Source organism: Aspergillus piperis, assembly GCF_003184755.1.
Source record: "Aspergillus piperis CBS 112811 unplaced genomic scaffold BO85scaffold_5, whole genome shotgun sequence".
In the NCBI taxonomy this organism is placed as follows: domain Eukaryota; kingdom Fungi; phylum Ascomycota; class Eurotiomycetes; order Eurotiales; family Aspergillaceae; genus Aspergillus; species Aspergillus piperis.
This window is the reverse complement of record NW_020291595.1, coordinates 1,479,366-1,505,954: the sequence shown is the minus strand read 5'-3', so window position 1 is coordinate 1,505,954 and position 26,589 is coordinate 1,479,366. Positions and strand designations below refer to the sequence as shown.

General features: G+C 48.7%; 10 protein-coding genes across 10 annotated transcripts; 7 read left to right on the top strand and 3 right to left on the bottom strand.

The window, feature by feature from the left end:
- The first annotated feature begins 290 nt into the window (after positions 1–290).
- On the top strand, positions 291–1,270 carry BO85DRAFT_253884 (uncharacterized protein). Its single transcript, XM_025654960.1, has 5 exons — positions 291–539; positions 598–837; positions 899–973; positions 1,026–1,031; positions 1,103–1,270. The coding sequence occupies exons 1-5, from the start codon at positions 535–537 to the stop codon at positions 1,164–1,166; spliced, it is 390 nt and encodes a 129-aa protein (XP_025517858.1). The 5' UTR covers positions 291–534; the 3' UTR covers positions 1,167–1,270.
- On the top strand, positions 1,232–2,665 carry BO85DRAFT_253924 (uncharacterized protein). The gene is made up of 3 exons (XM_025654961.1): positions 1,232–1,661; positions 1,779–2,042; positions 2,141–2,665. Exons 1-3 carry the CDS (start codon positions 1,322–1,324, stop codon positions 2,521–2,523), a joined length of 987 nt encoding a protein of 328 aa, XP_025517857.1. The 5' UTR covers positions 1,232–1,321; the 3' UTR covers positions 2,524–2,665.
- Positions 2,666–2,879: 214 nt separating this feature from the next.
- On the bottom strand, positions 2,880–4,516 carry BO85DRAFT_366985 (HET-s/LopB domain protein; the record flags this gene model as incomplete). The annotated part of the gene is made up of 3 exons (XM_025655804.1): positions 2,880–2,912; positions 2,963–4,397; positions 4,461–4,516. 3 exons carry the CDS (start codon positions 4,514–4,516, stop codon positions 2,880–2,882), a joined length of 1,524 nt encoding a protein of 507 aa, XP_025517856.1.
- Positions 4,517–4,655: 139 nt separating this feature from the next.
- BO85DRAFT_486383 (kinase-like protein) lies at positions 4,656–6,727 on the top strand (the record flags this gene model as incomplete). Its single annotated transcript, XM_025663387.1, has 4 exons — positions 4,656–4,930; positions 4,989–5,196; positions 5,260–5,847; positions 5,909–6,727. 4 exons carry the CDS (start codon positions 4,656–4,658, stop codon positions 6,725–6,727), a joined length of 1,890 nt encoding a protein of 629 aa, XP_025517855.1.
- A 2,457-nt stretch (positions 6,728–9,184) lies between these two features.
- Positions 9,185–11,337, bottom strand: BO85DRAFT_253870 (autophagy-related protein 17). The gene has a single exon (XM_025654959.1). It carries the CDS (start codon positions 10,937–10,939, stop codon positions 9,299–9,301), a length of 1,641 nt encoding a protein of 546 aa, XP_025517854.1. The 5' UTR covers positions 10,940–11,337; the 3' UTR covers positions 9,185–9,298.
- A 709-nt stretch (positions 11,338–12,046) lies between these two features.
- On the top strand, positions 12,047–14,896 carry BO85DRAFT_393924 (F-box/WD repeat-containing protein). The gene is made up of 2 exons (XM_025656902.1): positions 12,047–12,881; positions 12,961–14,896. Exons 1-2 carry the CDS (start codon positions 12,531–12,533, stop codon positions 14,662–14,664), a joined length of 2,055 nt encoding a protein of 684 aa, XP_025517853.1. The 5' UTR covers positions 12,047–12,530; the 3' UTR covers positions 14,665–14,896.
- Positions 14,893–17,532, bottom strand: BO85DRAFT_518680 (uncharacterized protein; the record flags this gene model as incomplete). The annotated part of the gene is made up of 6 exons (XM_025664987.1): positions 14,893–15,340; positions 15,400–16,115; positions 16,188–16,730; positions 16,788–16,989; positions 17,057–17,309; positions 17,381–17,532. 6 exons carry the CDS (start codon positions 17,530–17,532, stop codon positions 15,293–15,295), a joined length of 1,914 nt encoding a protein of 637 aa, XP_025517852.1. The 3' UTR covers positions 14,893–15,292.
- Positions 17,533–19,574: 2,042 nt separating this feature from the next.
- On the top strand, positions 19,575–21,446 carry BO85DRAFT_367990 (AAA family ATPase; the record flags this gene model as incomplete). The annotated part of the gene is made up of 3 exons (XM_025655844.1): positions 19,575–20,541; positions 20,601–21,212; positions 21,277–21,446. 3 exons carry the CDS (start codon positions 19,575–19,577, stop codon positions 21,444–21,446), a joined length of 1,749 nt encoding a protein of 582 aa, XP_025517851.1.
- Positions 21,447–22,373: 927 nt separating this feature from the next.
- BO85DRAFT_253791 (uncharacterized protein) lies at positions 22,374–23,399 on the top strand. Its single transcript, XM_025654958.1, has 3 exons — positions 22,374–22,949; positions 22,999–23,078; positions 23,133–23,399. Coding segments are annotated over exons 1-3 (546 nt in total). The 5' UTR covers positions 22,374–22,485; the 3' UTR covers positions 23,135–23,399.
- Positions 23,400–24,065: 666 nt separating this feature from the next.
- On the top strand, positions 24,066–26,500 carry BO85DRAFT_436857 (putative C6 finger domain protein; the record flags this gene model as incomplete). Its single annotated transcript, XM_025658590.1, has 7 exons — positions 24,066–24,282; positions 24,342–24,403; positions 24,661–24,677; positions 24,736–24,786; positions 24,854–24,874; positions 24,977–26,418; positions 26,469–26,500. The coding sequence occupies 7 exons, from the start codon at positions 24,066–24,068 to the stop codon at positions 26,498–26,500; spliced, it is 1,842 nt and encodes a 613-aa protein (XP_025517849.1).
- Positions 26,501–26,589: the final 89 nt, after the last annotated feature.

Here is a 26,589-nt window from a genome sequence, read left to right as displayed (position 1 = left end):
TTTCAAAGTATTTCGAGCAGGTTGCATGAAAAGATCTGGGCACATTAGGACGGGAACGTTTGTATCTTTATTCTGCAGTATAACTTAATTGAGACTAGTTATTGTCAGCCAGGATCCTTCTGGATAGTAAGCATCGAGATTAAGTTTGGCCTTGCATGAGAGACCCCGCACGAGATACAACCTTTCTTTCTATCGCATATTTTCAGCTGCAAGAACGCAATACGGTTGATGCGAGCAGATTATTGCTGAGCGTCCGAGAATGTGTCCTTTCCACATAGGTGGACTAGAAATTTGCCTGGATAGTCAATCTCATTTAACCGGAAGAGTAAGAATCAGGTACCAAGATGATGTTACCGAGGAATAAGAATTGCTTCTTCCTCAGGCTGCTTCACTGGACGAGGCTGGGAGTACGTAAGCTGGAGGGAAGTGAGGCGGAGTGATCAGGCAACACGAGTGTATCTACTCTTTACTCGCAATCTACCGTGACTTCAACCTTTCTACTGCTCCAGTACTGTTGGAGACAACTCGACCACGATGAGGTATACTACTACTCCAGCCTTATCTCTGTGATTGGCTGCTGAAGACTGACAAACAAAGCTTTGCAACTCCGTTAGACAAAGCAGAGATACTTCTCGGAGCCGACGAGTTCGTGACTAAATACAATCTGCACGATTCCCGAGACTTGATCAGAAAGGGCGCTCTTTTATCCTACGATCCCCACGACTACGCTCGTGTCGATGGACTGACCGACGACGAGATAACCGCATTGCAAGATGACAAAGTGGAGTTGTCGTGGTCGAATATTTCGTTGTTTTGCGCTCTGGCAGGTCTCCTCTAGTCAGTAATCTTATTTGCACGATCATCGAGGGGTCTTTTGACACTTTGGCTAACTTGGTAGTGTTGTTCTGATTGCCTCCCTCCCGCTGTATAAGTATTCTGCGTTCTGGCAACCTTCTTCCGCTCATTATCCTGGGTAAGGGCAGCTCAATCTCACTTACGTGTGCTTGCTAAAATCTGCTTAGCAGTGTCCTGTTAGTTGTAATCCAACTGCTCGAGCACCCGCTTGCTGCGCTTCTGAGTAACGGCGTGGGTCGACGTCAAGCGCTTCGTACCGCATCAAGTCTCGCCATAATGAGAGCATGCCTTGCTATCCTCCGGATCAGTAACCAATATTCGCGACGGCTAGAATTGACATTCCTCAATATCGACCGCTTATTTGTCGGAGTGGCATTAGCGACACTATCCTTTAACATGCCTCTACATCTCGCGGAATTTGCCCCGGCTTCGGTCCGGGGCCGCGCGATGCTATTGTGGCCTCTGTATGTCTTCAATTTCCATGTTAAAGCGCTGCCTGTTAACATCACCACATTCAAACAGGGTAGTAGGCCCCTTTGACCTCCTTATGAGGTCCCTTTTACTGCCAGTATTTATGCCAATCCCTCGAGATGTGACCCAGATCAATATCGTCATCATACCTATCGCCATATCATTCACCTCATCATTACGGCATATGACCCTAGAATCTCCATACCAATGTATCGCACAGGGCCACATGGCATCATCCCTTCAGGCGCTGTACAAGGCTCGGCCCTCGAAGATCGTTGCCGCTCGTGACCTCTATCGCATTTACGCCACCAGCCCATTGGAGTCATCTCGTGCAAGTCAGTCTGCCAGGCGAGCCATCATCTACTCAGTCACAATAATGCTCGTAAGGATCCTGATGATCCCCTCTGAGCAGGTAACAGAACATTTATTAGGCAAGACAGACATTTATCAAGTCGTGGCTATGTTTTCCTCCACCGGCTTTGCTCTCGCTATAATTGCCAGTTTATTCCAGTTGATGGACTACAACCGATGGGGGCAGCGCCATTATTTGTTGAGCCGGATATTAATGTTGCAGGCATTCGTTCTGATAGTTCCACTGAATCTAAACCTTGACAGCATGCGATTCGTTCGTTTTTGCATGCAAATCTTGCTGTCAACCGGTCTATCCGCCGTGGCCACAGTGTATGCTGTCGAGATTCTTCCTTACCGTTGTCGGGGTATGGATTCCCAATTCAAATGCTGCAGCCTTTTAAAAGGATTTAATCCGGGCAACAAAAGTACTACACATCACTAACAGACAATGATCTACAACCAGACAAGGGATACGCAATCACGGTATCAGTTTACAATACTGTGCGCGTTCTCGTGCAGCTCATAGACTTGAAGCCGTATTACCCTTTCCACTACCCAGATGGCGGCCCAAGACCTTCGGACTTGATTACTGCATTATGCCGAATAATGCACATGTGCGCCATTGCGGTAGCTACTGGGTTGACGCACTCCTTCATGCGGGAGACGGCAAAAATCCCACTTGAGGATATGGAGAAGCTATTCGAGGCGCGAGATCGAGATACCATATTGTATCAAATGACGATCGTCTGGCCATATTTGTTCAGAAGGTGTGTTCTTTGGCAAAATGTGGCCCTTGAGCCGTTCGAGGAGTCGCAGTATGGTGCCGGTGCAATCGCTTTGACGTGATGAAGGGGATATATACCACAGAAATTTTTGAATCATCATGTCATCTGTATCCGACAAATGGTAGGGAGTCACGGGCTAAAAGAGGATCTATATATTGTACATTGGCATTTGAATAGATAGACGCATGTTTGAGAATCAATTGGTGATGGGGTAGGACTTCATATCATATGCCAGTGTCCTTTATGCATATATATCACCGAACATCGAATTGCCTCACGTACCGCTGCTTATGGTACACATCGTCTCTATTCATACCTTCAGACAGCAAAATATAGTCTCTTTTCTACTCTAATGCGAGTATTGTGCTCGATTTCAGCCTTGAACAGATCATGCGTCCGAGCAAATGCTGAAAAATTTTATACGTGCAATTCCTCCAATTTAACCAGTACCTGTAGCGGTTAGTACATGGCCTTAATACGCAAGGGAAAAGAAAACATACATTCTCAATAAACCGGACACCTATGACAATATCATCATCGTCTTTGACATCGCGAAAGATATTATCGTCTACCCCGTCTAGACAGCATAGACACGCGAGAACAATATTCGTGTACTGATCCCCAACCATAGCAGGAAGTCGATCCTTGGCCATTGCGACGAGTTTTCGTTTCATAGCAAACCCTCCACGTCGAGCGTCCTTGTCTGCGATTGCATCTTGAATGGCTAGCTCCGACCAAGGAGTTGTGGTTCCGATGCTGTCATTACGAACAAATGAATTCCATAGGGCCATCTCTAGAAGACAAACCCCCAGGCTGTAAATGTCATGTTGCATGGTGAATGCTTCTTCCGACCAGAGTCCCTGCCGCACGGGATGTCGGTAGAGGTTCCTTTCCCATTCCAGGTCACCGAGTTTATCGGTCTGGGCTTCTGCGCGTCGAACACGCTCGAAACCGACAAGGAAAGAAGGGCCGATGTCTTCGTTATCTTTGCGGAAAATCATTATGGTTTCCGGTCGGATGCCCTTGTGCACAAAGCCAGTGGTGTGCACGAACATGACTGATCGGGCAAGTTGTTTCGCAAGTTGAACGCGCTTGCTCAGAGAAATGCGTGGGTGTTCCGCAAGAAGACTGCGAAGGGTTCTCGGGGATTGCAGTCCGTGGGGAACCTCGAATATGAATTGAAATTGGGTATCTTGGTCAGTCCGGACCTCGATTACACCGTCGCATTTCAAAAGGCTAAATGTTGAGGGGTCGACAAGGCAGAGAAGTCGCGCTAAGTCTCTAACATGGACTCGGCTTGTCAAAGCCGATTTGCGAGTGTAGCTCGTGCTATCGAGAAGGACCTCCCGTCTACTATTGACATATTGAGAAAGGTAGTTGCTGGTGCCCGAGATATGCTGTCCTGGTTCAAGGAGAGCTGGGTCTTTGAAGACTGGGCCGTTGGTTGGGGGTTTCGCCGACGAAATCTGCTGCACAGCTTCTCTAAATTCCAACAGCTTGGCTGCAGACGGGACCTGGTTCTTCTTTGACTCTAATTGCTCGTCCACAAGCGGATTGACAATGAACGTGATAAGGTACCACGACGGATCGAACCGGCGCTGCCATTCCTCGAGATCGCTAACCACTTCCTCAAGATGTCGTTTCAGGTATACTGTCCAAGCCGCTTGAGGGAATTTCGAACTGGAAATTGAGCGTTTCTGAACAGCCTCTAAGCCCGCCACGGCGCCTGAGATCTTCATGTCCAGTCGCTGGAGAGCATCCCCATAGTGACTAGCCAGTGTATGGTCTAACGATCCAGCTCTCAATAAACGCCTCAATATGTCCAGCTGAACCTCCGTCTTCAGCCATACGCCTTCAATTACCAAAGCAATCTGAGCGAGGTCGTTTTTGAGGTTGCGTATTGCGCGACATAATTCAACGAGGCGCTTACCGTAACTATTCGAGACACATCATTAGTATATGCGCAGTAGATATCGGGGAAGGGGGTTTGTGTGTCACCCGAGACATATATCCAAGGTTCCAAAGATGGAGAGAGCGAGAGACACAGGATCCATGGGAGGCGATGATGTTGCCAATCTTCGGTGGGGGTAACTAGGCGCTGTACAAGAACAAAACAGAAGAATCAGGTGACTGGCCACCTTCAGCCTCAGCCTTGCCTCGTTCAGCCTCGTCCATCCTCCACCTCCTCAGACCATGGATGAAATAGCAAAAAGCTTCAGACTAAATGTGACGGCCGTTTCCGAGAGCTGCAACAGAGAGATCCTGCAACATAGCTCCGATGACGCAGGGAAGGACAACGGGAGAACAGTGGTAATATGGAATAGAAAGGACGATCTGACTAAAGATGTATACCTTGAGAAGTCGCAGTCCGGTCAGTTGCGGGTGGTCAAGCAGGTCACCACAACCGACAAGAGCATCAATTATAGGTCGGAGATAGACCTCATGGGAAGAATTTCCCGAGCTACGGAGTATTTATTCTTTCTCGTTTTCTACGTCCTTTCAATAGCTGACACAAGCCTCATCAAGCAAGCCGCTTTTCGTCCAATTCATCGGGTGGTTCCCGTACAAGAACCATGTCTGTCTCGCGATGGAATATTGCCCCTACGGCGACCTCAAAAGTTACTACACACGTCCCATTCCCGAAGCTGAGGCTCGGAATATATGCACACAACTATTGGATGGCCTAGAGGTGCTGCACAGTCTCGGCATTGTGCATCGTGACATCAAACCAGAGGTGCGTCCACTATAGAAGACTTCTTAGAGTTCAAGTCGATAGTTCCATCTGACCCCATGGCAGAACGTGTTAGTCTTCCAGAAGACTCCCATGAAGGTCAAGGTCACAGATTTTGGAGTGAGCAAGCGTGCACTAGAAGGGCAAACGGAGCACCGAACAGCTTGTGGAACGATGGGTTTTATGGCGCCTGAGGTCTTGCATCTCGTGGACGATACGAAAGAAGACTCGACGTTTACCAGCGCGGTCGACATCTGGTCACTTGGGTGCCTGCTCTACTACATTCTCACCAAGCAGACCCCGTTCAGCAAGTATGAGCTACTTCGCGACTATGCCAAGGGCCGCACAGCATTCCCTGACGGTCATCTGAAAGAATACCACGTCAGCCGTCAGGGGCGTAAGTTTATTGAGAGACTATTGGATCCGCTCCCTGAAGCTCGTCCATCAGCGTCAGCGGACTTGACAAGTGACTGGACTATCCCAGATACAGGCGAAGAGTCAATATACTCAGAGCCTCCTAGCCCAGGAGATGCCGATCCATCTGGCTTCTCCCGCGCCTTTGGCGACTCAACACAACCGCCAATCAATGATGCGCAATGGATTGGCTTTCCCGATGTTCCGTTTGAGCTGGGTCCATTATCAGACAATGATATGGTACTTCAACCCACTTCATGCCCCTCACGCAACAATCAACACCTGAGTAACCCATGTTTAGGACTACTTCTCCACAGAGCTCTGGAATTTCGTCAAATCAGCTCGAACCTTCGACCGAGCCAGTACAGTCAAGCTCCAGGCACTTCTGACAACTCATGCAAGCCCCAGCAGGCTACACAATGGCTACACGGCTTTGCACATCGCCTCAGAATCTGCCCCAGCGGAGTGGGTCAAACTACTTCTAGAATACGGCGCCGATGCCCATATCCGCACAGAACCCGGTCGTGAGACTTCCCTACACCTGTCGACCTCCAAAGGCGACCTTGAAGATTTCACAAAGAAGTCAGAGCTACTACTAGCCATCCGCGCTGTCCGGGAAGACATCAACGCGCAAAATTCCAATGGTGACACAGTCCTGCATCTCGCAATTGCCCGTTTTGGGACCGTTTCTGCAATCCAGCCTTTACTCGACGCCGAGGCATCAACAAATATCAAGGGGCGACAGGGGCGCACGCCACTTCTGTACGCTCTTTACCTGGAGCAAGAGGCGGTAGCGACAGAATTGTTGGACAGAGATTCTGACCCTCACGCACTTGACAATTGGGGTTTTTCTGCTCTTCACTATGCCATTGCATCGAGGACCATCAGTATACAGTTTACCAAACGATTGCTTGACGCCGGTGTCGACGTGAATTGGAAGAACGAAGACGACCGTACGCCCTTATACCTGGCCGCCCAGAAAAGCAAACAGGAAGTCATGCGTCTACTCCTAGACCATGGCGCGATTCCCGAGCTTGGGAATCCACGACTCGATATCCGCGTGAACCAGGTTCGGTTTGCAACGAAGATTAGATTGAAATCTCTGTGGCCATTCTCGTGAGATTCAATATGTAGCGAAGCAGCATATCTTGGTTCATATAATCAGTTCAAACTGCTATTATAAGATACATCGAGTTAGCTCACAGCGCAGCGGATAGAACACCAGTCATACAACCTCTAGCATACCTGGAATTGGGAAAAAGGCAATTTCTCGTGACTCTCTTGCTTAGAACAATTATTTAGGACCGAAGTTGATATGGAGCGCGATTCATCGGCACTTTTGCATGGAGTCATAGATTACGTGTTCTGTAAGGTTCTGTTCATCGACGAATTTGGGTTGAAAGGAAGATAGATTGCCGTCGTATCGTTTATCTGGATAGAAGGACTGCCAGCATGGTTGTTCGGTAGTCCAAAATCTCTATGTTTTTATGGGGATGTTTAGAAGAGACCTTTGTATGCATTGTCCTCTATGCTTTAGGGGTGACTATAGAAAGGTCTTTGGGTGTCCCTCTTCCGCGAGATAGCAGCTCTGTCCCATGGAATAAAACATGAAATATGACCGAAAGATGAAGAAATCCGACAAAGCAGAGATGTTCACATCTTATGACACATTTAAATCTGCATCTGGACAAGAAAACGAAACAGCACTTTCTGTGAACATGGGCAGTCATATGGTTATCAAGCACCACACTCTTCCATCGACATCTTCTTCCATATAGTTCATAGCTTTTGATAATCTCCTTCCTAATTATCGCATTAAAGGCGATTCCGTCGGCATATTTCACAGACTCTGATATGGCAATGTCGGCACTCAAGGATATATTTCAATGCTGTTGTCCGCAGATCTCGCATATAAAACCCTGTCTCCTTGAACCCTCAACACGGCGAAACCTTCCTGTATACTCGCACTCATGGCTCTCTCGCAGGTAAACTTGCATCTGCGCAACTAGTTACTGATACTCCTGGAATACTAATATTTCTTCAGCCTATCAGTCCACCACTTCCCGTACTCTTATGACTAGTCTATCTTCGGCCCACAGTTCACATCCGCATGTTTTCCAGCGTAAGCCATAAAGATAGCAGAACTCTGCTCGACATTTGTATCTGTGTTTCCAAAGATAGATAAATAGAAAGAGATAATAAAGGAGCAAGTATCTTTGTATATATAATATGGTAGCACCCAACATCCAGGTCTACTAGTATTGATTAACTGTACGAAGTTAATTTAATTCATGTTAAAGCAGTATAGTATTCTGTATTACTATTTCTGTATCTTCATACATATTTTCAAGTGCTTAATCAGTAATAAGTGATAATAATCCAGCTTCCTGCAGTGTTTTAATCTCTGCTTTCTGATATATTTGAATAACTTCAATTTTGACTGAATTAAGCAAGGTTGAATGTCGCGTGTTGTGGAGGTTCGAAGCGGTGAGACCATGAGGGGTCCCGCACCGGCTTGTTGTCGCGCCGCTTCGTTGTGGGGTCTCAGTTGCGAGGGGGTCAGAAATTAGTGCGACAGGTTCAGAGAATTTCTGATACTAGATGAGCTTTATCACGTGCAAATAGACTCAGTATCAGACTGAGTTTTTCTGACCCCGTCCCAGCTTTTCTGAACTAAATCAGCTATTATATCTACACTTTTAGTATTTTTAGGGTTTTTTTTAGGGATTACTAGGGTATTTAGGGTATCAGGGATTATTAAAGATTTTTTTTTTATTTTTTTAATAATATTATTAATCACGTGCAGACATGGTTCAGTATCAGAAATACTACTAAATCACGTGTATAATCTCAGTCAGAGTCAGGATTTCTCTGAAACTGTCCGAGCTGTTTTTCCAGCTCCGGTCTGATACCCTCGCACTAATTTCTGACCCTCTCGCAGCTGTATCCCCCTTCGTTGTCTGATTACATTAATATAAAATATTTACTAAGCAGAACCTAAGTAACTAGTTATTTTCATTAAAACAGTGGTGTCCCGAAGAGAAAATCTATGGTTGTCCTAGAAATCAAGTATGTATAGGTACATATATATTTCTAAACAGTATATAATACTACTAATCACGACAAGACAGCGATCACATACAGTTGTCTAAACCTACCTATTACCATACTGCAACTGTACCGCAACGGGTGTGCAAAGAAGGGGGGGGGGGGTTTCTCACCATGTTGAGTTATCATCAAACGGCCACTGCAGATTACAAGTTGCTCAACAATAGTTTGAGTTCTTAAGTAGAATGCCCGTTCAGATCGCTGCTTATTTTCTATATAGTGGAAGAAAGAGTAACTTGATTCAATGTAAGATTTATATATTTGATCAGTTACATGATAGACTGGACGACCTATCAGAGCTCTCTTTGATCTTCATTCCAGTCCATTGCCAACTGCCAAATGGAATTACACGGTAGCACTTACGTCCTGAGCGAGTCATTATGATACGCTGGAGTATGTGTCTAACGTATAGTTGATCCACCTTGCTGGCAAGAGGCATGGCCGGTATCGGATAGGACAAAGCCTGAATATGTGTTCATCATCTAGGTCATCTACTATATTTCATAACTGTCAAAAAATAACCCTTTGACAATCCCAAGTGGCAATCATGGGATTGACGAGCTCCCTGAGATACCACAAAAGACTAAATGGCTTGTCTATTCCTCGCCTTGAGGCGATGGAGAGCCTCTTCAACCAGGGATTTGGGGAGATGTGGAATAACTTCTCCCTCCTCTGTGCTTTCAGAGGGCGCTGGCTGGGGCTCATTGGGTTCAGCAGCTGGCTGGTCTTGTGCATCCGGCTGTTCAGGAAAGACTCCTTTCAGGTTACCCCCGGATATGCGTCGGAATTCTATTCGCATCGGCTCGCGGCCGATACCAGGCCAAATGTCGGATGGCAAATAGTCCCCTTGCTCGACTCGGAACGTTTCGCGAGCATTAACATCCTCTTCGTACAGCTGATCCAATTTGTGTTTCGTTTCTCGAAGAACCTTTTCCACACGCTGTCGTACGTGCCGTCGGCGTGCCACTTCCAGAATCAAGCCATCATATGCTTCTAAAAACCCGTCGTAAAGGGTGTTGAGGTCGGACAGGTCTGCTAGCCCACCGTTGATACGATCATGCTCTTCGCCCCATACACGGGTGAAGCTGTGTGCCTGAGCAATATAACCCGGTAGGCGCGCAGTTGCAAGAGACGACAAGTGTCGGAAGACGCCAGTAGTAGCATTGTAGATGGAGAGAAGAACGTCACGTTGAGACAAGACGTTCTCAAGTATTGACTCCATGTCGCCAATGCGATCTTGAATTTCCATGACCACGTCTTCGGCCTCTGCTGCATCCTTGATCAAGACATTCACCATCTCCTGATAGTCAGACTCACTTAGGGGATCAAGTGGGGCGTTCAGATTGTCATGAATGCCTTGCTCGATATTAGGTACTCCACGGCCACTGACGGTGACGGCAGCGGGCATATCCCCGGTAATGGATCGCGCGGCAGCTCCACCACCTTCCGTGTGTTTTACAGCAGTTACACAAAGATCGAAATGCTGAACTAAGGACTCTAGCAGATTGGCCATTTCCTGCGCATGCATCTCCAATGACTGTAACATGGGTGGCATTGATGACAACGACGGCAGGCTCGAATTAGACGCGGATGACGAAGATGAGGACGAGGAAGCTAACTTGGTAGCTTCTCGGTAATTACCAAGAGCTTGCTTGATGGACTGGAGTTCATCATCGAACGCGGAGTTGGAAGTATCCAGTTCCGCCTGCGCCTCATTGGTGCGATCAATTGAGCTCTTCAAAGCCGCACGAAGCTCCTCAACTCCACGTTCATCCACAAAGTCATGTAAGCTTCTGGGTTCTTCGCCGTCGGGACGAAATGAAGAGTGAACGATTGTATCCCGTAAGGAGTCAAGCGTCTTTCTCAATCGGGCATCAGCAGTGTCCAGGCTTTTCAAAACACTAGCGAACTCCGACCGGCCCCGGAGGGAGACTTCTTCGACTTCAGAGCGGACACTGTATAAAAGCCGCAGTTGATTGTTAAGTCCGCGTCGGAGAAAGCCAGTCCGTGCGGAAATCACGACACTCTCTTCCAGTGCAGAGCGAGCGGAAGTTACAATTTCATTGGCACGCCACACGTGATTGATGGATGACAGGGACCGTTTTGCTGCCACCAGGTGGGAAATGAGAGAATCCAACTGAGGCAATGCGTTGCCCTGGTCTCCAGCTGGCGAATCGGGGCCAGACGCATCGCTGCCGGCCGATAATGACCCTGATGCTGACATTTTGGAAAAGGGGTCGGCGTAATTGACGCTGATTGGAAATTATAGCGAAAGAAGGAATGCTGGCGTGATAGCCTGACAGAATGGCTCAATAATGCCCGATAAAACAGCAGAGTGTAGTGGTTCAGGGCAGAGCCGTTCAACGGCCGGAAGGAGTAAGTTTCGGAGCAACGTTACAGTAGCTATGTCGTAAGAAGTCATAAATCTAGTGCACAATCACCTCATGGGGCTGTAACAATAATGGAATCAGAAAATTTTCGAGTCCTTGATTTCGTCAGTTCTCAGTTTCAAGTGCGATCGACGAGGCCCTGCTGTAAAAAGAAGGATCTGGCGGTGAGTTTGCAGATGACTGGTCAACAAGACCTAGTAAGGTAACACCTGTGTAAGTCTCCGTCGACCGTGCTTCCTGTCGTACCGCCTGCAGTAGCAAACAAGGAAGCCTGCAGAAGAAGCAGGATGGAAGGCAAGAGGGGGAGTTATCGTGCCCAGGACTGGTCTGAGGAGCCGGTGGTTGATACCCAACGCTTCGTCAGTGAGAAGTGTGATATTGTACGAGCAATGGGAGTAACGCCAATCCAGAAAGTCGACGCTAGAATAGGACCCAAAAATACCTGAGCGGAGCAATTGCGCCTCGCAGCAGGGGTCAGAAAGACCAGAGGCCTGGAAATGCGGGATTGGAGAGGGAGGTGACGATAGAGGACGGGATGGATGGAGTTCAGGCAGGCGACCTTAGCGTCTCGGAGGGCCCATAGGAGTTCGGCTCGAGGACCAGCTCGACTGCAGCTCCCTCACTAGCAGACTAGCTAGTTAGCCGATCGTCTGGAGGATCTGAGTCAAAGTCGGGGATCCGCAATTGACCCCGGCGATGGCGACAGCGGCCAGATAGCAATAGTTTGGGGGGGATGATCGCTGGAGAGAAGCACCAGCAGCGGTACTGCTTAGTGGTGCTTAGTGAAGGGCGAGAGAGATGTTGCGACGGGAGGCGGCGATGGCGCCATCGCTAGCACGTGATTGGACCCAATCGAGACTGGCAGCACGAGTCCATCATCGGCCTTTGCGTGATCACGTCTTTTTTCCTTCGTTATTCTTCTGGAATTCTTCTGTTCAGCATTTATATTTATACTCCTTCCCCAGGATTGTCTGGTCACTTTTCTTGAGATTGGCTGGTCCAGATCAAGCTCCTATCGTTCCTTGTTATCGGTCTATCTACCTACTCTGTACTAACAGCCTTTTATCGCCCTGCACCACTTGCGACCGTCTCCCGCCTCCCGTCCACCCTTCTCCGTCCTCCGCCCTGGTCATTGGCAACTTACTCAACTTCACTCAAACACCCCCTCTCTCCTCAGGGTCCTCACCAGTCAACTATCTTATCACCACCTTATTTCTCTTTATTTCTGCGCAATACCCGTCGCAGAAATTACTAGTATATCTTGAGGCCATACAGCCTGGTGCTATCCACGACTGCGCTTCTAGCTCGCTGGTTACAGTAGCCGAGGCCACGCTAGCGGGCGAGTAGCGGCGCTGCGGTTCCAGTGGCACAACTTCGGACTGCCGTCGCGTGGGAGAATTTACCACAGTTCTTCAAATCAGCAAGATGGAAAGCACACGGTCTCAGGAGGAGAAAGCCATATCCTCGCCCCCGGCCTTCACGTCGATCTTCGGTGGTCACGCCGAGCCCGCGGAGGAGATCGATGCTGATGCCGACAATAGCCAGCTGAAGCCCCACAATCGCAACAACGTAACAGCAACTTCGGCCAAGCTCGTGGGCAAAAGTGTCGCCCCTTTCCTCGCAAAGCACGTTCCCGACCAATACGCCCCCCTGGGATCGCAAAACAGAGAACCTGCCGCCTTGAGCAGCGCAAACTCCCGCTATTGCTATCGACATCGCCCAGACCGTAAGTGTCGCCGGCAGGCCGACGAACCGACAATGGATAAATTGCAACGGGTATGTCCTCTACCATTCTCGTCCGAAGGACATCGCAAAAATTGTTTGCATTCATGATCATGGACTAACGGGGGCCTAGGAATTGGAGTCGCTCCCTCAGAGTGATCAGCAGGGCATTGCGCATGTCTGGTCGCTCTTCTCAGCCGCCCCAGCCAAGCACCGAAAACTCATACTCCAGGGAATAATGGCTCAATGCTGCTTCCCTCAACTCTCGTTCATTTCCACCACCGTCCGTGACCTCATCCGAATCGACTTCATTGCCGCTCTTCCTCCGGAGATCTCTTTCAAAATTCTGTGCTACCTGGACACTACTTCTCTTTGTAAAGCCGCACAGGTGTCGCGACGTTGGAGGGCGCTGGCCGACGACGATGTGGTCTGGCATCGCATGTGCGAGCAACATATTCATCGCAAGTGCAAGAAATGTGGCTGGGGACTTCCTCTTCTGGATCGGAAGAGGCTCCGTGAATCGAAGCGCGAGATTGAGCTTCGCGCCACGACCTGGGACGTCAACAGCCCGTCTCCGAAAGAGACTCCTGCGCTCCTTGAGGGCTCTTCGCCTGCTGCCGACAGCAGCGTTGGTACTAGTACAGGGAAACGAAAGCCTGAGCCAAGCGAGGAAGAGACTGCTGTCGTCAAACGCCATTGCCAGTCGCTAGCGATGCGCCCAGAAGGAAGCGAAGATTATTTCAAAACCCGGTACAGACCTTGGAAGGAAGTCTACAAGGATCGTTTTAAGGTGGGCACGAATTGGAAGTACGGACGCTGTTCGATCAGAATCTTCAAGGGCCACACAAATGGCGTGATGTGCTTGCAATTCGAGGACAACATCCTGGCAACCGGATCTTACGATGCGACGATCAAGATCTGGGATACCGAAACGGGCCAGGAAATTCGCACGCTTCGGGGACACGAATCGGGTATCCGTTGCCTGCAGTTTGATGACACGAAGTTGATCAGTGGTAGTATGGATGGCAGCGTCAAAGTCTGGAACTGGCGCACTGGCGACTGCATTTCCACGTATACTGGTCATCGTGGCGGAGTAATCGGGCTGCACTTTGACGCTACTATCCTCGCATCCGCATCTGTTGATAAGACTGTGAAGATCTGGAATTTTGAGGACAAGTCAACTTGCCTCTTACGCGGACACACGGACTGGGTCAACGCGGTTCGGGTTGACACAGCCTCTCGCACGGTGTTTTCGGCGTCGGACGACTGCACGGTTCGGCTTTGGGATTTGGATACCAAGTCCTGCATCCGGACGTTCCATGGCCATGTGGGACAAGTTCAACAGGTGGTCCCTCTTCCCCGGGAATTTGAATTCGAAGAGCATGACGTGGAATGTGAGAACGACAACCTTAGTACTGTCTCCGGTGACACCGAGCCGGCATCTCTTCAGGCCACCCTTGGCCTCGAGTCCAATGCAGTTATCTCGCAGAATTCACCATTTGGTCCTTCTTTCGAGTCTGGTCGGACAGCACCGCCGCGCTACATTGTTACTAGCGCTTTGGACTCGACAATCCGTTTGTGGGAGACCAGCACCGGCCGGTGCCTGCGTACGTTCTTCGGCCATTTGGAGGGTGTCTGGGCCTTGGCAGCGGACACACTGCGTATTGTTTCTGGGGCTGAGGACCGGATGATCAAGATCTGGGATCCGCGAACCGGGAAGTGCGAGCGCACGTTCACCGGCCACTCTGGCCCTGTCACCTGCATTGGTCTTGGTGACAGTCGGTTTGCTACTGGAAGCGAGGATTGCGAAGTGCGCATGTACAGCTTCCAGAGCTGATCTGGGCTTTTTTCTATATTTATGTTTTTATCTGCTGGCCTTCGGCGCTGGCTTACTTAACGTTCTTCTGACGATCAATACCCTTTAGTAGCGCAAATTTTTTTGATTGGATGGGTTTGGCTGGCAGAGAGATGGTGCATTTTTTTAAAGGACTTACCATGGGGTGTCGGGCGTTGTGACTTCATACTGTGTACTTTACCTACAGAAAGATTAATTTACGGCATCAGTCTACATTTTGCTTCTTCCTAGAAAGACTCTTTCGACTTTCTGCCGCACCGGCTCCCTATGCTATCGTGGTGAGGCAGCAGTTCCAGACGCCACTACGTAATCACAACATCGCATGTGAGATTGAAGAGGAAGTCAAGAAACAGCATTACAGCATAGTTATATGCCCTTCATCTTCAAGTCATCCAAGTGAAGCATGCAGTCATAAATATTCAACCGCCGTCATCACCTAGGTTGTTACCATTCATCATACTCATCGTCATAACTTTCTGATCTTGTTGTTCTAAATACCACCTTCTTGGGTGTGAGTGGTGATGGAAACGGGGATCTGGAAAGTTGACGCTCGATCGCTCTGTTAGATATTCCCATGGGTATCAGGTTCCTCGAAGACAGAGTGACAAGTCTAGACGGGTTCTCTTTGAACACCGGAAGCTCCTTCATTCTCCTGTTGCTTTTCATCGGGTTTGTCAGCATTATCTTGAATATAGGAATCAATGACCGGTCCTCAACCATGTATTGCAGCCATTCCATTACAGTGGCTAATTCTGCAAAAGTCCTGTCCTTGTCGAACCAAGAAATGGAGTCGATGATGCAGTATACTCTCGTGTCGGCCGGGAATTGAGACACAAGCGAGTAGAATGTGTCGCAGAGTTTCCTTAAGTCGTGCTGCTCAAGGTCTCTCAGGTAGTCTCGATCGTTGATGAACCCCAAGTTTAGAATGTTCATCTTGACTAGTTTCATCAAGAGCTGCATGGCAATAGAACGGACTAGACCGTTCGGCCCGTGCCAGGGATCTAGGGGAGCGGTGTGTAATCCACAGAAGAATTGGACAACCACCTCGTCAGGATGGACTTCCATCATGCTAGAGATCAAGGTGGCGCAAAAGACTGATATGGCGGACACCTTTGACAGGCCGGACGAGCTGATGTTCGCGTCGACGAGAATCAGGTCGGGGTGATGGCTGGTTACCCATCGGTGTAACCGTTCATGTCGCAGCAACGATTGGACTTGGCCTTGAGTGGCTGCATTGAACCTACTCTTGTGCACGAGGGCTCGTCTGAAGTCTTCGTTTGGGTGCTGGAACATGCGCTCTATATCGACTGGCTTATCTTCAGTAGAGCTGGGCTGGGCTAAAATCTCGCAGAAACGATTCAAGCTGACCACTGCGCCGCGTTTCCGGTTCTGATTGAGTCGTTCTTTCAGCATGGCAATCTCGGCATCTTTCTCTGTGAGATTTGATGTCAGCTAAAAAAGTGGCTTGGGTAATTGCTTCACCCAGGCCCGCATTCTTTACTTACTTTTACCCTCGAGAAGGAGCGTCATGAGTTGGTTTTTTAGACTACGTGAGCCGTCTTCCAGGGCGCTCTCTCGCTTGGCGATTTTGCTCTTCGCCTCAACTTGCCCGATGATGAGGTTGCATAACTCTTGGTGTCTTCTCTCATTATTCTCACTTTCTTTCTTCAGGGAGATTGTGTTTTCATCGATGCCTTTCTTTAGGCCCGTGGTTTCCATGGTCATGTGCTCCATGCCAGAGCTGATCTGAGACACCAAGCCATGCAACTCGCCCACCTCGCCACCAACACTCTCAAGCCTCGCACCACTCTTCTCAATATCTGACCTCAGGATCTCTGTGTTGTTCTTCGTGGAGCTCACGTCCCACTGAATCATAGTAGTCCTGATGTTGGTATCCTGAGACACCACTGCCGTGCTCTCGATGACCTGGTCTCGAGCCATGCCAACAGCACGCTCAAATTCCTTGGTTCGATCTGCCACATTTTGCAGAATTGTATCAGGATCGGGAGCAGGTGTCTTATGCTTGAACTTAGGAATGCATCTTCGCCCTTAACCATGATCAACAACTATTATATTCCAGGGAATGATGTACGGTTGCCACTTACATGTGGATTTATCCTGCGATGTCAATAGTATCATATCCTCGATAGAATCCACAACAGTCTGATAGAGATGTTCTGCGCAGGTTGCGACTTCTTTGTTGGCTCGAAAGCTCGTTCGTGTTGGATCCGCTCGCATGAGGGCATCTCGCAACTCCGCGAACGTGTTGAAGATCTTGTTTCGTTTCTCTGCTGAGTTTTCGGCAAGCTAGCAAAGTGAGTCCCAGAATTTGTACAACCCTCAACAAGATATACACAGAACATGTGAGACTAACCTTGAACACCACTGCAAGACCAGTTTTGACTACAGCAAGCCCATACGCATCTGGTATGAGGGCGACCCACCCGTCTAGTATACCACTATAGTCGCCCATCTTGTACCATATCGATCGCCAAAGACCTTCCTTACGATTGCGATATCGATCTTCTGTGTGATTTATTCTTTCGCACAAGTCATCCCAGCTATCTCCCTGGACACGGATGCCCAGGACAGTGCCTATGTAGATCTTCAAAGCCCTTTCCAACTGTCTGATTGCTTTTGTTAGACTCACATCAGGAAATGCCCCAGGTTGACACAGCAAGGATCGAATGAAGCTTACAAGTAAGGCCGAAACTGCACATACTCCCCCCGTTCCAGGTCGAACTTGGACGACCCTCCAAACCCGTCATGGATCTTGTGAGCTTCTGAGTCGATAAACGTAGCAGTTGTCGCGACTTCTCTTCTTTCGGGATTTTTCCAGTTCAAGTCCATTTTGTTTGACCAGGCATAAATAGAGGACTGGACCGAATGTGATGCTGACTCCCTGATGACTGGTAGGTGATAATGGTGGGATGAAACTTGAGATAGTTCATCCAGTACCGAAAAAGGAGAAAGCAGCCCTGCGCTGACTTGAGGGATCTCAACACAATGGCACTGTCAGAAAACGAACCAAGCCGCTCGATCTACATAGTAAAGGTATCGGCTACACTCTATGGACACAGCCTCCTTTTTTGTCCCGCTTATCGCGGCGTTGATCGAAATAAATGGGCTGGCTGCTCGAAAGCGAGCGCTGTGGAGCATGCTCTCTGCATTGATCACGCAGCTAAATCCGGAACGAGTATGGTCCTGTCAGCTCCACAGTTCAGCTTGTCGATCACCAGCACGTCAATCCGATGCCACAGGTTCAGCTCTTCAGCTCAGCCATTCTGAGAACGCTATGTGGATTTGACCGCAAGTGAGATGCGCCGACGTCGAGAGGAGCCGTGTTATCAATCCAATTCGGATTCTTAGGGGCTCCACAAGCCATCTCCAAAAGTACCCTTTGGACAGCCTTTATCCGGGGGATCCTGGTTCAGCATGACAGCCAACACGCGGCTGTTTCTCCATTCTTTCCACCTACTTAAAGCAGGAGCATTCCTACGATCCGACCATTCCCACGACTCGCTAAGGAGAATCCAATCATAAGTTTCCGACCAGCTGCCAGCCAGTTTCTTGCTGTTGCAGGTTAACTAAACTACTGGTGGATCAATCGTCTTCAGCCCTTTCAGACAGCTTCAAGCAAACGGTCCTCTCGTCCAGCTACAATCATGGCCAATCCAGAAAGTGACACTGTGCCGCCGGCCGTCGTCAAACCCACCGGCACCGAGGCCACTACCCTGGAGGAAAGCCCCTCCGGCATGATGAGCCCTGTGGACGTTGCTGTGGACTCGGGCAAAGATGATACACCTGCCGACACAACTGTCACTCCACCAAACGGGGATGACAACACGACCGAGTCTGAAAAGGAGGAAGAATCATGGGAAGACAAGCTACAGAAGATGCCAAAGGTTGTCGACATTAAATGGGTTAATTTCGAACAGTTCAAGAACTGCTATTCCCCAAGCGAAGGCTTAGAGATAATCCAAGTCCTACGAGGCCATCCGCAAATCAACCACGAGATCATGAAAGAATATTATGTGCGGCAGAAGTACCAGAGAAAAATAAAAGGCAGGTTGCCCAAGTCGATCGTGGATGCTGAGTCGAGCTGGATTCAGCGCGTTCGGATCCAATCGCCACCGATTCTTCTTCTGCTCTCGCGCTTGAGCGGACATAATGATAACTGGGCAATCAACAAACCGCGGGTATTCTTTCCACCCTTCCGAGCATTCTACTACTACCTACCCCGGATGAAGGAGTGTCTGGGAATTCTTGAGGCAAAGTGGGCCAAAATCGAAGCGCAGGGAGACGGGGATCAAGGAGCTGCTACAAAGGCCGAGGCCAAGACCAAAGCTGAGAGCGAACAAGTAAAGGCGCCAGACGACTTAAACGGCGACACGGATGATGAATCAATTGCTGGTGACGATGCTGGGTCCGTGGATCCGGAAGAGGCCGTCGCCGGACCAGTTGTGGACTCGGTCACTGGACTCAGACATGTTCGACGATATATCAAATTTGTGGAAGCAGAGATCGTGCCGCTCTGGAACCGCGCTGCCGGCACCAGTCAACGTAAGGTTCGCTTTCCCGACCTCTGGATGTCATTCCAACCCGGCGAGCTCCTCTATGCACCCCCTAGGTCGGAGTTCTCGCAGACGTCGGGGACAGCCAAGTCTGCCAATGTCAAGATGTACCAAAATGCCTGGAGACTTTACTCCATGGTGTTATCACCGATCCAGGATGACTACCTTGATGACACGCGAGTCAATCCCTTAAAAGAACTGACACTCTATGGCTATTACATTGACTACAACGGGTCCTCATATGGACCGGTTCGACACAAGTTCGAGATCCCGGATTATGCTGGGGAGAGAGACATCACGACCCTCGAAGTCTATCCGATGCGTTTCGCGAAGGATTCTGAGGCGATGATGAAGAGCCTTCGAGACCAGGGATCACAATTCCAAAATTTCGTGAGAGAGAGGCACCTCTACTACGACGGATGGACGCTCGTCCATGGACCAACCGGGGATCCTGACTCGGAGCATCGAATAGCCTCCGAGCACATTGATGGCGATGTAATTATTGACTTCCTCGAGGGATACAAGGCAGAGTCTTCTCTGAGATCACCATCGTTTGACGGTCTAGACTCATTTGATGACTCTGACTGGCCGGTAGGAGATGATGAGCTTTATATCAAGCATTGGATAAACGGTTCGCGATCCAAACTTCTTGGGGAAATCACGGAAATTACGCAGCGAGGCGAATGGTTCGGCGGCTGGCTGACCAAGCGCCGTCTGAAAGAGGACAGATTTCTTAATGCATGGGAAGCCGGAACTATGCGACAACTCGGTGGAGATGACCTCGCACTCCTGCCACGCCGCGTCATCGCATATGCTTTTCGCGAGCGCAAGTTCGTTATGGTCGACATTCGTGGATTGAAGAAGAAGGATCCTGCACCTCAAAACGTTTTCAAAGATCTTAAGATCGACCCGGATCACAAGCGCATGGTCAGGTCACTGGTCAAAACGCATTTTGCGAGGCAAGAAATTCAGAAGCATCAGCCTAATGCCAGCTTAAATCAGGACCTGATTCGAGGGAAGGGTTCAGGGTTGGTCATTCTTTTACATGGCGTTCCTGGTGTGGGCAAAACAGCCACAGCTGAGGCTGTTGCTCAAGCCAACAACAAGCCCCTCTTTGTCATCACTTGCGGTGATCTTGGCTTTACCCCGAAAGAAGTCGACGCCTCTCTCAAGGATATTTTTCGCCTGGCTCATCTTTGGGATTGTGTTTTGTTACTTGATGAGGCTGACGTCTTCTTATCTCGCCGAGAGGTGAGTGACCTGAAGCGAAATGCCCTCGTCTCAGGTAAGGATACTATTCACCGCCACCCTAATGTCATCTTAGAAATGCTGGCTATTCTCTAGTATTTCTCAGAGTCCTCGAATACTACAGTGGCATTCTCTTCCTCACTACGAACCGGGTTGGAACCCTAGATGAGGCCTTTAAATCGCGCATCCACGTCAGCCTCTATTACCCACCGTTGGACAAGGATCAGACTCTGGCCATCTTCGATCTCAATATCCGGAAGCTGAATGATATTCAAAGGGCGAAGCAAATGCTGCAGGTAGATGGGGATTCCAGCGCTCTCAGGGAACCGGAGTTGGCAATTAACCGTGCGTCCATCATGGACTATGCAAATTGGCACTACGACACCCATGAGCAGTATGAGAGATGGAATGGTAGACAGATCCGAAACGCATTTCAGATAGCGTACTCTCTTGCACATTACGAAATGGAGAGAGACTCACAGGATCAATGGGACGAGGATGTTGAACCGAATATCAAGAAGGCTAGCAACGGTCCCCAGGCAACACGTACACTGGACTATCGGCAGTTCGTTTCTGTCGCCAAGACCATTGAAAGATTCGATGACTACCTCTACGATGCCATCGCCTGTACTGATATGGACAATGCTAGGGACAATGGCCTTCGAGCAGATGACCACGATCCCAACATGAATCACAGACCTGACTACCGTCCTCAGCTGCCGAGAGCTCGGCGTCCGAATTATGCCCCTGCACCTCGTGCCTCACAGCAGAGATACGATCCGCCACGACCCGGTCCACCTCGGCGTGGGTACAGCGGCCAAGGTCTGGCGCAGCGGCCTCGACATCCAGGTCCCCCCCGACCAAATTATCAACCTCCAGAGGAGGATCCAGATCTACAACCAAAACAGCGACCAAGGAACTCAGCGGTGCAGCAGAGGGTGAATGGCCGGCTTCCACCGCGGCCCCATCCGTCGCAGGTGAAATCCCGCCGGTCTGGGCTGACGGGCATGCGACAAGATGATGATGATTACTCGGGATGGAGCACACATGAGACCCATACTGCCGCTGCCCCGGATAATGACTATTTCTCGGATGATATGGACGATAGGTATGATGAGTATGTGGATGGTCACGATGAAGATTATGATGATAAGTATGAGGAGAGGTATTAGGCTTGTGGAGCTCAATTTCACTTGAATTTCACTTGTCTTGCCTTGACGAAAAACATTTTACGTGAAGAGTGACTAGATGAGGAGCTTTCATAGACCTTTACGAGATTTACAATGATCCAGAGTGGACTACACTACCTTCTAATAGAAACCTCAGCCGTTACTGAAGCTGATATTTACAGAAACTCATAGGCTCTACATTGTGGGCTTATCTATAAATAGGCTCGATTCTGTCCAAGTCTTTATCAGATAACCTTATAGTACTATGCTGCAATCCATGGAACTTGTGTCGGATAATGCCTCGCACCGGATGACTATGACTATGACAAGCCGCTACGGTTCAAGCTTCCAGGCTCGTCTTCAGAGCTCTCCATTCCATTTATTTCTTCGAGCTGGATCTACATGGGCTGTTCCTGTATCCTCCCACAATGTATAGCAGTCACCGTGAAATCATGTATAGCGTCACCCAGCCGTGATTCCCCTCCAAAATCGCAAAAGACGTCAAAATCACGACTATCATGTCTCCAAATCTTCTATACCAGTCAACTGAGTCACGATGAGCTATACAGAAAATTCTGTCAACTATAAAGCTTGTCCAGATCTCAGTGGGTTTGCTCCAAAACTTCTCCTTCGACAACCACCTCGTTTACTACTATTCCACACTCAACTCGACTATACTACAAAAACTTCACCAACACACCCTTAACTAATATTCATTCTTGATCGAACCTCAACTTCGACTTTTACTTTGTCATTTCAACCAACCAACTACTCAACCTTACATTCCTACTAATCATCCCCTATCTACCACCATGCCTTCCTTCTCATCTACGTTCTCCTCTATCTTCAAGTCCTCCAAGAAGAGGAATCCTACCAACAAGAACTCCTCCAATATTGTGGAGATGTCATCTACTTCTAACTCTTCTAATAAGAAGATCGCTACTACCGCTGCTAGTAATGGCAAGAATATCAGCAAAGTGAATAATAATACCAACAAGAGCGACAATAAGATCGCCAAATCCAGCTACAACAACATGATCAACAAGAGTGTCGACAAGGCTATCAAGAGCCCTGATAACAACTATTACAATAATAGAATCTCCGCCACCACTACTACAAACGCTACCAACAACAAAAACAACATCAGCAACGACTACGATAAAACTGATAGCAATATCGCTACCAACGATACCGAGCCAGTCGACCTCGGCATACCCCGCAGAGGCCAATACATCACCCGGGATGGCATCGACGTCGTGGCAGTCCTTGAGACTTGGTAAGCTCAGTTGACTCCTCTAATAAAAGAGCTGGCTAACATGCAACAGGCATCAAATCTACACCGGATGGCAGATCGTCTCCGCTGAGCTAGAGAGGAAGGAGAAGATGCGCCAACGTCGCCGGTTATGTGAGTATATAAGTCCTTACATAGTAGCAGCGTAGTAACCTAACTGCTGTGCAGAAACGGTCTATCCGACAACACAAACAGCAGTCAAGAGTTGGTTATTTCTTGGCGATGGATGGAACTCATTATGGCTTTGGATGTATTGCCTTTTGTATGGGGATACTATGTAACTAGTGTAGTAGGGATTCCTGTAGGTTTTCGTCCCCATGAGGGTTTTCCTACAGGCTTTTGTACCCATACGCGAAGGCCATATGGTATGTGGTATGAAAGATAGAATTATGATCCTGAATTGAAATATAAATGATTTACCGCCCGCATCTTTGGGTTTGACTCGTATTCCTCTTTATCTACCAGTAGTTCGGGTATACCTTTGTACAAGTTGGGTTGAGTTCGTAGTCCTCGATTGCAACTTCGTCATTTGAATTACTCAAACTAATGATCGGTGCTCGTAGGTCCTGCGTAGAAAAGGTATATCAGCCTAGTATATGTCTTTCAAAAGCCCAGTACATATCGTAGCTTCTGTATCCTCAACGTGAGATAACTCGGTTTTTACTAATGTCTTAAACCCTACAGCTTTGCCATCGGCTTTTTGCCGCTAACAGATCAATATCAAAGGGACAGAGTATCTCAGGTTTGTAATAGATTCAAACCATTATAATATCGCTAACTATATTTTAGAAACCTAAAATAAGGCGCTTTTATGTTTATAGTGACAAACCCGCAGCACCAAAATGTCAAAGTCATCTACATCACAATAGCGACACATCTGACTCACCAGGGACAGCATCACCCTGTCATGATATACTATGGCATCATCACAACGGGATCTCCTATTCCTCATCACGAATCTACATTCCTTTCTTCTCTTTTTCTTCACCATTATACTCTCTTTCCCATCAAACCCACTACACTATCCGCATCAACCACGAACACATCTAACCCTCAATATACTAAACAACCACCTCAAACTCACCTTATACTCCCAGCAAAATGAAGTACACAGACGGCCAAGTCACCCACTACTCGTCCCAGATCATCGATCTAGAAGCCAACAACCATAGCCCATCCACGGAAAACATTCCCTTGTCAACATATACCACTGCACCGACTCAGCCTTGTGACACCCCTTGGCCGGGGACCACTCAGGGCCAGACAACTGCTCAGGAGCAAACAAAGGCATTGGAACAGAGACCTACCGAATCATGTGGTAAGAAGCCCTCTGGATATTGAGTTATGCAAAAGAGATCATGCTAACAAGCATTTCAGGAGCCGCAGAATGCTGTTGGGCCTGTGGCAAGCTCTTCATGTACATCATCGGTTTTGCGTCTGTAGGCTTTTTGATTTTTATGGTTTTTTATTGGGCCTTTTAGTGAGTATATACTCATTTGGTGTGACTGACCTTTGAGGTAGAATTCGTTGCTGATGGTGTGATAGTGTGCCTATCTCCTATACGACGTAGCCAAGACGATGCTTAGGGGTGACTTAGTGGATGAATGATGTTTGGGATGGAACAGAACGAATGTTTGAGTCGCTTGAGGGGAGGTGGATGACTTGCTGATATGTGTTTGTGATGTTGTTGATTTAGCGAAGTTGTCACTTTGGGTTAGTGTTGGATTTGAGTGATTTGCTCTTGGAATAGTCTTTGCTATATGTTGGTCAGATGTCACTGCGATGTTGATTGTGAGATGTTAGGAGTATCTGCGAGGAGGATGTGAGTTTACTTGAATGATACCCAGGTTACTTGTCAACGACTTCTACATTGACTACTGAAAAAGTAGACTAGTGAAGTATAACCACCAGTAAGCAGCATCCCACTAACAATAGGGTTCAACACAACCTCACTCCATAGTCACATCTCAGCACCCACACCCACAACCTATACCACCTACCACCAAGTCCAGTATCCTCACCTCACTCCCTCCCCAGCCCTACCACCATACCCTATACGCTTCCTCCCCTCCCACTTCCAATCCCTACAACCCACCACCACCACAGAACACAACACCACCAACAATGTCCCCCCCAACTCCGCCAACACCTCCAACCCTCCAACAGCTCCTCGCCCGCCTCGCCCTCGCAAAGCGCCTCTTCCTCAAACCAAAACCCAGACGGCGGCGCACGCAACAAACCACTACCACCAGAAAGAAGCCTACAACTACTCCTCCCGCACGCGAATACTCCCTCCGCAAACGCCCTCCACCAGTCACCACCCCAACTACCATCCTTACCTCCTGGCGCGACGAAGACGACAGCACCGACAACGACGACTACGACCCGCGAATCGAGCGAGCGTACCTGAAACGCAAAAAGCCAGTGAAGCGAGTAAAGACATCCTCATCATCGGAGAACGGGCACTTGAGTCTCATCGTGAAGATCAAGATCAACATGGAAAGTGAAGCCGGGAAGGCTTTTCTGGATACGTTTGGGATGTATCAGGATGATGACAACGACCCGCTAATCGCCGACGAGGGACTTAGGCTTATAGAAGACGGAGAAGTAGCTAGGGGAACGTCATCACCATCGTCAGCATGCAAGCCATGCATCGAGACAGGGAGGCTATGTTCCATAATAACCAGCACACCATCCCTGAATAGTCAAGAACCAGACACAGAGATATCAAAGTACCCATGCGAACAATGCATCCAGGACACTATTATCTGTGAACCCATACCTACTACACTCCCCAATACCTACACAACAACAACAACTCTTCCAGAAATCAATAACACCCCCATAATCCAAACAATCACAACAATAACCACCTCCCTCACCCACCCCATAACCCTAACCCCAACATCCCAAACCTGCTCCTTCTGCCCCTCCCTCCCCTACAGCCTCTTCGGCCAGTACCAACCCCCACGAACAATCTCTGTCTTGCCAATCCTGCCCCCGGGGAACAAATTAGGTGATTACATGGAACTCCATCCTCAGTTATCTACTGCTACTTCTATAACACGCATATGCGTAACCTGTGCATTGGAACGATTGCGGATAATGCTCTGCGGTACACACACCCACACATCATCAACATTATCATCAACTTCACCCACCTCGTCTACTACATCCACTTCCTCATCTGAATCCAGCTCAGCACCAACGACCCACAAAATCCTCCCACTAAAAGGCTACGACCCCAATACATTCGACTTCGAGGCCGCGTATACGAATCTCGCTTCATCATTATCATCATCATCATCTCTATCTTCAGCAAGTTCACTACAAATTACTACTAACCCCTGGTGTTCTCTGTGTCCGCATCCTGCGTTTTATGGATGTGCGAGATTACAGAGTAGGGATGTATATCTGGAGGAAATCACTGATTCTCAGGCGATGGGCATCGGGTGTGGGTTGTTGCTTTGTGAGCGGTGTGAGGTGTTGATGCGGATGTATAAGGGGAAGGTGGAGGAGGTGGTGAGGAGGAATGAGGAGGATGCGGTGAAGAATTATAGTACTACTGGGATTGGAGGGAGTAGAGCGGATGTGGGGTTTTTGTTAAAGGGGGAGTGGCTTTGGA